Here is a 10,024-nt window from a genome sequence, read left to right as displayed (position 1 = left end):
GTTGGGTACACAATGAAACAACCTCTTCTATCTGCCTGAGAAGCCCTAGTTACATTGGCAAATACGCCCTACATTCAAATGCACTCACCTTCTCTTTCAACATATAAAACCAGAAAGCCAGTACCTCCACCCAGGACCACACAGCTGAGGAGGGGAGATGTGTAAATGTACTGTCTGATCCAATTTGCCGCAAGCTAGTAGCTGGTACACCGGATGAGCTAATAATTGCCTCAAGAAGCATGCTTTTGAACTCATGTATGCATAAACCTGACATCAATGTCAATACAGTTTCATCAATACACAAATGTTTGATATTTTACATCAAAAGTAGTAGTACATTATAAATCTCCAGAGCCTGTTGTACATATTTTTTAAACTAAAGAAAAAAAACTGACTAGTTTAAAGGTTGTGGTTGAAGAAAGTAGTTTTTTTAATAATTATTATTTATAAAGACACCAAACACTTTTTAATTTGAATGAATTGTTATAAGTTATAAATGGATTAAATACATTTATTCTTTTGATGTATTTTCTTCTGTGACAAACTGTCTCAGTTCCTCAGACTCAGGCAAAGACTGCTTCTAAGGTAGCCTCACTAAAGACTTATATCCTTCCTGTAATAAAATCTTCTTCAGCCTCTAAAGAGCCCTGAACCTTAAGTCACTGCAAATTTCTTCAATGTCAGCATTTTAATTTATTTTATGGACAATGGTATTGTGACATTCTCTTATTTTGTAATGTTTTCATCCTTGTATACACCAGGTGACAGGGATGATTAACAGCAGTGTCAATGATTACTTCATTCTGGAGGGTTTCTCAGACCAGCCAGAGCTGGAACGAACACTCTTCACAGTTATTTTAATTTCCTATCTTCTCACTCTGGTGGGAAATACAATAATTATTCTGATCTCTTCAATAGATCCGAAACTCAAAACTCCTATGTACTTTTTTCTTACTCACCTCTCCCTCGTGGACATCTGTTTCACCACCAGCATTGTCCCCCAACTTCTGTGGAACCTGAAAGGACCAGCCAAGACCATCACAGCTGTGGGCTGTGCAGTGCAGCTTTATGTATCTCTGACTCTGGGCTCGACTGAGTGTATTCTCCTGGCAGTAATGGCTTTTGACCGCTATGCTGCTGTCTGCAAGCCTCTCCACTATGTATCTGTGATGAACCCACAGCTCTGCCAGGCTCTAGCAGGAATTTCGTGGCTCAGTGGAATAGGAAATGCTCTCATCCAGGGAACAGTCACTCTTTGGCTTCCCCGTTGTGGTCACCTGTGGCTGCACCATTTCTTCTGTGAGGTCCCTTCCATGATCAAGCTTGCCTGTGTGGACATTCATGCCAATGAGATCCAGCTCTTTGTGGCCTCATTGGTCTTGCTGCTTTTACCCTTAGCACTGATACTGACGTCCTATGGATACATAGTCAAGGCAGTTATAAGAATCAAGTCTGCCCAGGCTTGGCGCAGAGCCCTGGGAACATGTGGATCCCACTTGATGGTGGTGTCCCTCTTCTATGGGAGCATCACTGCCATCTACATCCAGCCCAACAGTTCATACGCCCACACCCACGGAAAGTTCATCTCTCTCTTCTATACTGTCATGACCCCGACCCTTAATCCCCTCATCTACACACTGCGGAATAAGGAGGTGAAGGGGGCTCTGAGTCGGCTCCTTAATAGAGACTCTGGCGTGTGCAAACGAAGCAGAGCACATGATGACAGTGGTTTTATGACTAGAGGATCCTGAACATACTGTCTTATACTCCTGAACTGGAGTCCTCTCGGCCTTTGAGGCTCACTGAAGTTTTTCCAGTGCTGCATTGTCCTTGGCCTTGGGTCGATCTTTTCAATCTCTTCCCAGAATGCTGCGGGACCCAGGAGACAACGTTTACCCATACTCTTAATGTCTATGACTGTTCTGCTTCTCACACTCTCCAGATTCTCCCTATCCTTCTTTTATTTCTCCTTTGCATACGAACTCACAAACATAACCATAATTCTCCATTGCAAGTCCCTTCCCATAAATATTCTAATAATCCTAGAAAGCAGCTATTCCCACAGCAAGCCCGACCATGAATATTGTAGAAACCAGTTGGGAACTTGGACAGAATACAGACTTGGGATTTTTAACTCTCCTACTTCTTTTTTTAACTTGTGCAAATTTTAGTCAAATTTTCATTGACTAAATGAAGATTTAGTTGTTATGAGCTAAAAAAGTAATGTCCATCATTATGATAGCCAACATATTTGATACTAAATGATAAATAAATAGCATATATTCAAAATTATTTTATTATTATAATATTGTTGATCTACTTGGGCTTATCATGTTCAATTATATTAACTAATATATTTACCCAGATTCTCTGTGTCTGACAATAAATAGTAATGTCTGAAATAGGAAAGACTGGGCTCTTGGCTGCATCATTTCCAGCATGAGACCAATGTCAGGCTGTATTGGCTTTGTTAGGAAACAGTAACATTTACCACTAATGAACTGTCTCTTTCTAGTAAAACACATACTGTCAAGGAGAGTCACCTTGGTGAACATAATAATTTTTCCAGAGATAAACTATCCAAGCAGTTAGTAGTAATTATTGATACCTTACTCAATTCACTTGTAATAATCAAGCAGATTATGCTTCAGACATCTCAAATGAGTTTGTTAACTGATTTATGTAAAGTGTACTTTTATGAAACAGTTTACTGTGATGAGATTATTTTATTCAGCTGCAATCTAATGGTGGTGACTTATTTGTAGCATGAGGTTTGATTTCCATGATTTCTGACTACAGAGTATGGGGAAGATGTATTCCTCACACTAGAATGAACTCAAACTCTAAAAGACATTCTCACCAAACTATGGATTAAAACCTGTGTCTAGTCACCTAGTTCACCTCCCAGCAACAAAGGTTTTTACTTATTGTAGCTATAACATACATGGCCCTTATTTAAATTTATTTCTGAAAGGATATACTAACACAATCCAGTATTTACCTGTGTAGTTAGTTATCTATTTTATGTTTTTTCTCATAATTATATTGTGAGTTACATATTTTCTGTTACCTGTTTACAATTTTCTGTAATCCATGCACAGTTCCTCATCACTGTCCGGGGGGAGGGCAGCCCATAGCAGGACAAGACTCAAAGGGAATCCATGGAGTTAGTGTGTACTGGGCTTTTTTATCTGAGGGAGCTAGGGAAAAAGAAACTCACACACTCTCTTGATGGTTTCCTTCAAACCTTTTCTTTATTCTTCTTTGCATTCTCTATTCTTTATTTTTTGGTGATTTTCCTTCTCTCATTCTTGATATTTTCTTTCTAACTCTATCTTTATTCTTGTTGCTTCCCTTCCAGTTCTATCTTTATTCTTCCTTATTCTCTCATTCTTGGTGTTTTCCTTCTAGCCCATTTTACCTTTCTCTTCATTCTTTTCCTTACAGCATATATACTCCAGGAAAGTGTTTCAGACAATACAAAAATTACAATGTGGTTACATTCTGGTTTTCAAATGAATGATTACAATCAATACAAGTAAAAAAAAAACCAGCATGTTTTCCACATTATTTACACGATTAAACATTTTACATATTACAGCTGAACAACAAAATTATGCCAAGAACCCACGTTCATTCATACACAAGCAACTTGTTATTGATTAACCATATAGACAAGCAAGATATTTTTCTCAGTCAGGTCTTTTACTGTCAGGCTGTGTTTTGCATTTACAAAGAAAAGGCCAATTACTTTATTACTTAACTTGAAAAGTAATCTTACAAGGAATCTTAAAGGAACCACAAATCTAAACTTTTATACATGAAAAAGAATCAGTCAACTCTACTTTAAATCTTTAGGATGCATACCAACTCATCAGTAGTTTCTTTTTTTTCTTTTAATTTTTTAGCTACATTTTTATCTTAAAAAATTATTTTTCATTTTACATACCAAGACCAGTTCCCTCTCCCTCCCCTTCTTTCACTTCCATTCCCCCCTTCCTACTCCAATCCACTCCTCAGAGGGGCTAAGGCCTACCTTGGGAAGTCAACAAAGTCTGGCATATTAAGTTGAGGCAGGACCAAACCCCTCCCCTCTGTAATCAAGGCTGAGCAAGATATCCCACCATAGGGAATGGTCTCCAAAAAGCCAGTTCATGCACCTGGGACAGGTCCTGTTGCCCACTGCCGGGATGCCCCACAAGAGATTAAGGCACATACTGTCAGCCACATTCAGAATGTCTAGTTCAGTCCCATGCAGGTTCCCTAGCTGTCAGTCTGTAGTCCAGGAGCTCCCACTATCTCAGGTCAGCTGTCTCTGTGGCTTTCCCCATCATGCTCTTGATTAACCTTGTTCGTATGATTCCTCCTCCCTCTCTTCAACTAAACTCCAGGAGCTCAGCCCTGTGCTTGGCTGTGGGTCACTGCATCTGCTTCCATCAGTTACTGGATGTAGGTTCCATGATGACAATTAGGGTGGTGGCTAATCTAATTAAAGGGAAAAGCCCATCCAGACACTCTCTCCACTACTGCTAGAAGTCTTAACTGGGGTCATCCTTGTGGAATCCTGAGAATTTCTCTAACACCAGGTTTTCCCCTAATCCCATAATGGCTCCTTATATTAAGATATATCTTTCATTGCTTTCCCCACACACACACCTCCCCCAACTCAGTCTTCTCAATCACTCATGTTCCCAAACTTTCCATTCTACCTGCCTCCCAGTTTGTCCAGGAGACCTTAGCTATTTTCCCTTCCTGGGGCCCTCCATATGTGTTCCTTTTAGGACCCCCTTTTTACCTAGCTTCTCTGCAGTTGTGGATTGTAGCCTGGTTATCCTTTGCTTTACATCTACTATACACTTATGAGTGAATACATACTGTGTTTGTCTTTCTGAGTCTAGGTTGCCTCACACAGGATGGGTTTTTTTTATAGTTCAATCCATTTGCCTGCAAATTTCATAATGTCATTGTTTTTTAGACACTGAGTAATACTCCATTATGTAAATGTACCACATTTTATTTATCCATTCTTCTGTTAATGGACTTCTAGATTGTTTCCAGGTTCTGACTATTAGGAATAATGCTGCTATGAATATAGTTGAGCAAAGGTCTTTGTGGTATGATTGTGCATCCTTTGGGTATATGCCCAAGAGTGCTAGGTCTTGAGGTAGATTGATTCCCAATTTTCTGAGAAACTGCCATACTGATTTCAAAAGTGGCTGTACAGGTTTGCACTCCCACCAGCCATGGAGGAATGTTCCCCTTACTCTGTATTCTCTCCAGCATAAGCTATCATCAGTGTTTTTTATCTTAGCCACTCTGAGTGGTGTAAGATGGTATCTCAGAGTCATTTTGATTTGCATTTCACTGATTGTTGAGGATGTTAAGCAATTCCTTAAATGTCTTTTGGTCATTTGAGTTTCTTCTGTTGAGAATTCTCTGTGCAAGAAATCTTTTCTGACAGTGTGAGAGACACATTGTGATATAATGAATCTTCACATGAACTCCAGTTCAGAGAGTCAGCAAAGAAGAAACCAATCCAAGTCCAGTATATATAGAGCAGAGAGTGAAAATAAGGATCAAGAATAGGAGAACTATGTGTGTTACAAGTGGCAACAATTCAAAACTCTGCCTAAAAGTTGGATAGTTTCCAGGTTCACAAATGTGTAAATAACAGAAATTCTCTTTATAATAGTCATACTTTGTAAACATTACACAACTGAGTGAAGTTGTCCTACTTTAACGTGTAAGCTCATATGAAGGGAATTTTACTTCTTTCTAGTTCTAATCTAGAAGCTATGTGGGTTAGTCCTGGAACTACGTCTTACTCAAATTGGTTTGATTTCTTCTTGAAGCTGATGTTTTTCTTTAAAATTTTTTTCTTCTTTGTTTCTAGGTTTTTCTGTTTGGTCCCTCTGGTTCTTTTCTTCTGGACACACTAGCAACAACAGTGATAATTATGCTGAACCTCAGAGGTTTAAACAGGATGCAACTAGGGAAATGGGGGGAAGTTCCCTGTTGATCTGTGGGGCCAGAACATTATCATAATTTGGATACTTAAAATTGGCCTTTTAATAGGGTTGGAAAGAAGAAATTCAGACACAACCAGATCTAAATGCTTTCTCTGAGCCATAGACCCACCTCCCTCCACTCCCGATCACTATGCACAAACTCTATATAGATCCAGCACCAGGAAAAGACAGGAAGGTTCTGTGGAGGGCAGATGAGTCAAACCACTGTTTATTTTTGCTCTGGATCCCAGGAGTAGGATGGGAAAAACTATTACACAATACTTTTAGACTGAAAAGTTAATTCTTTCTAGTCATCCATGGTTTCATTTTTAAGGATTATCAAAAATACACTGATACTATATTCAAAATATAGCATCATTCAATCTTTGTTTCTGATTTTACAAACTTGAGCAAGTTCTGACTGTAACTTCTTTGTACTTGTCTCTTCTCTTCAATTGAAAAACTAACAGTAATACTTGTTTAGAGGTTTATTGTAAGAACCAATCAAATATGGCCATGAGAAGGATTGTATACATGTATAGAATATATATTTGTGTGCCTATATAAATGTATATATATATATATATATATATATATATATATGTATACGTATGAGTGTACATGTGTTTATAGAAACTCTGATATGTGCATTTTAGTATGCACAATACTTCTCATACATTTTATTAGGAAGGCTGTGAGAATATATATCACTGCTCAAGCTATTTACATTCAGAACCAGATCTACATTTAAATATCTATAGACAGAAATTTTAGCATTTTCCAGATTGAAATTATTTCCACTTCAATGTTTATGGTTGTTAAAATAGAGATAATGTGTACAAATCTATTTAGTACTGAAAGGTCAAATATTTCAGTAACTTAAAAGTTGTTTAACACTGAACTGAACTCCTGGAACCCAGCTGCAGAGAGAGAGGAGTGATGAGCAAAGGGGTCAAGCCTGGGCTGGTGAAACCCACAGAAACAGCTGACCTGAACAAGGGGGAGCTCATGGACTCCAGACTGTTGGCTGAGAGGCCAGCATGGGACTGATCCAGACCCCCTGAACATAGGTGTCAGTGAGGAGACCTCAGCAGTCTATGGGGCCTTGGGTATTTATCCCTGGAGCACAAATGGACTTTGGAAGCCCATTCCACATGGAGGGATGTTGTCTCCGTCTGGACACATGGGGGAGGGCCTAGGCCCTGCCTGGGATGATATGACAGACTTTGGAGATCCCCCATGGAGGGCCTCAACCTCCCTGGGGAGCGGAGGGGGGGATGGGGTAGACGTTTGGGAGGGTTAGTGCCGGACAGGGGAGGAGGAGAGGGAGAGGGAGAGAGAGGAAGATGGGATTGACATGTGAAGCAAGCTTGTTACTAATTTTAAATAAATAAATAAATAAATAAATAAATAGTTGTTTAAATCTGACAGTTTACAATAAGGGCATCAAATAGCCAAATCAAGAAGTTAAAAACCATAGCAATATATAATCAAACTTGGATTATTAACATATATCTGAGCCAGTGTAGAAAGTGGGGAGCACAGCAAAATTTAAACATAGGAAAAAATTAGCTCCCTGTCCTAAGCCCTAAGATCAGACTCTCATCTCTGGATCCTTCTTTCCTTTTCATACTCTTTTAGTGAGTCATATTAGGTATGTCTTGCATCTCCAGTTTCTCCCTTCATGGAGACCACAAGCTTATTTTTACTTCTGACTTATATAAATTAAATTATAATAAATGACATAATTTTCTTATATATCGAAAAGGCACCAACTCACCCTACCCATAGTCCTTTCGAGGCAAATCAACTGAATTGCCTGAGTCAGCCTTAATTGCTACCCTCCTTTTACCATTTTGTTCTATTTCTTTCTATGCTTCTATAAGACAGATACTCATGTAAGCATCTTTTGCTAGTCAGATGTCACACAGTACAGTCTTCCTACACATCCTTTTCCCTCCCACTCTTTGTTCTTTCTTCTCTATTTTCTTTCTCAACTCTACTTTCTGACTTAAGAATTGGCCTTCTTTTATCAATACTCATTTTTCTTCTGTTTGTGTAAATCTTTAATATTAAGAGCATATTAAGTATTTAAAGCTTAAAAATATGCTGCTAGTCATTATAATTGCTGTACTGTTCCATATAATAGGGATTTAATTTGAATTTATTAAAAACAGTCCATGTTTATCTCAGAAACTCAATTGCATTTAAAACAGAAACAAATAGCTGTACCTATTTGAAGAGAAATAATGGAATAATGTGAAGATTGGGAAACGGTATGATAATAACTCTGAAACACAGTAAAAGATTCTCAGCATTTATAGTTTAGAAAAAAAATCATAGAAATTTCAGATCCTGAAAAGTGATATTCTGAATGCAGCCTTTGCAAAGAACTCATCCACATAGGATAAAGGCAACATTATGCAGTTGTCCTTTTTTTTTTTTTTTCCGAGACAGGGTTTCTCTGTGTAGCTTTGGAGCATATCCTGGCACTCGCTCTGGAGACCTACAGTTGTCCTGCAGTTGTCCTTTTAAAGATTCTAACTGAACAGAAGTTACCTGAATGCTGAGAAGTACCTGTCCATAATTAAAACTACAATCCCAAAGAAAAATTCCTTTATTAATCAAGGCAAAATTTTAGTTAAGAGTACAAAATAAATAAGGTTTTTGTGACTGCCAAACAAAGAAAATCTATTATTATAATCATCCTCTGCTCATATGGAAATGCTACCTGTCCCATTTCTTTGGGAATATAATTTAAGAAAGTAGCATCTTTCTGAGACACTGTTTATAAAGATACAATACCTGGAAAAGAAGTGGAAGAAGAATAAAATTAAATGGAACAAGTTTAAAATGAAAAGTGGAATTAGAGTGATAACAAATAATAGAGTCCATAAAGTAGAAGTTTTAATAATCAACCTAAATTTCCATAGATGGTCATAGGCACCTGGGGATTTCTGGAATAATTCTATAGTAATTTACTGTGTAAGTTATTGATACTCTTGCTATTGCTTACATTCCAATTTAAATTGTGCATCACATTGTACAGCTGTTGTCTTTAATTTACAAGATAAATAGATTTTAATTTCCAATTTTTATGAAAGCAATATGGAGTTTATATTCAAGTTTTTAATTTTTTAACTGATGGAATTTCTACAAGGCATGAAGTGGCATACTTAAAGCCCATTGTTTCTTACCAAGTAAAATAAATGTACTTATTGGTTAATTAGTGACATGAATTTTATAATTAGAGGTAGAAGGACAAACTGTTGAGTAAAATACAGAATAATTTTACTATGCTTCAGCCTTGGAATGAAAAAGTAAAAAGTTTTTCTTGGGTCAGGTGAGAGGAAATATCAATGAAATTAATTAAGATACTAATCAAGATACTAATGTAATTTCATCTATCAGAATATTTTTTAAAAATAGTAGTTACTTGTTTTGGACAATTCTAAATTAACTATTAAGCAATAAACACCTATTATAAATTATAGTCTAATACAAGCTGTTATCCCTAAAGTCATAGTTACTCAAGAAGAACACTCAATTACTCTAGTCAGAAAAAAACATACTCAATCCAAAAACATATATATATATATATATATATATATATATATATATATATCAGCCATCACACCTGACTTATACATAATGACTCTGAGGTTAAGATGTGAAGAAAGTGTCTCTCCCTATCATTCTCACTGTCATTTTTTTCTACTCAGAGATTTCTATATATATATATAGAGAGAGAGAGAGAGAAATATATATATATATTTCTACATGGGCATAATCTTGATGTATGTGATAAATGTGGAATTCATCTTAAGACAATTACAAAATCTGAAGGATAAGTAAATGATAAAGAAAAATGCTTTACAGTATGGTAACCCTTTCAGTGTGGATAACAGCAGTTCAGCTTCACACCAGCATAAGCAAGTGCTGCCTGTGTCAATGCAACTTCACCAAGCTTCAAGCCATCATTTCATGAAACTCTGAACCTAAGGCTGCTTTTCAAT

General features: G+C 37.1%; 1 protein-coding gene across 1 annotated transcript; it reads left to right on the top strand.

Moving 5' to 3' along the window:
• Positions 1 to 770: 770 nt before the first annotated feature.
• On the top strand, positions 771 to 1,751 carry LOC100759985 (olfactory receptor 2G3). Its single transcript, XM_027400976.1, has one exon. The coding sequence runs from the start codon at positions 771 to 773 to the stop codon at positions 1,749 to 1,751; it is 981 nt and encodes a 326-aa protein (XP_027256777.1).
• Positions 1,752 to 10,024: the final 8,273 nt, after the last annotated feature.

Source organism: Cricetulus griseus, chromosome 2, assembly GCF_003668045.3.
Source record: "Cricetulus griseus strain 17A/GY chromosome 2, alternate assembly CriGri-PICRH-1.0, whole genome shotgun sequence".
NCBI classification, from domain to species: domain Eukaryota; kingdom Metazoa; phylum Chordata; class Mammalia; order Rodentia; family Cricetidae; genus Cricetulus; species Cricetulus griseus.
Note: the sequence above shows the minus strand (reverse complement) of the source record. Positions and strands in the feature narration are given on the sequence as shown.

Bases quoted from the DNA above. Each gene is read 5' to 3' on its own strand.
- LOC100759985 (XM_027400976.1), top strand. From the start codon at position 771: ATGATTAACAGCAGTGTCAATGATTACTTCATTCTGGAGGGTTTCTCA.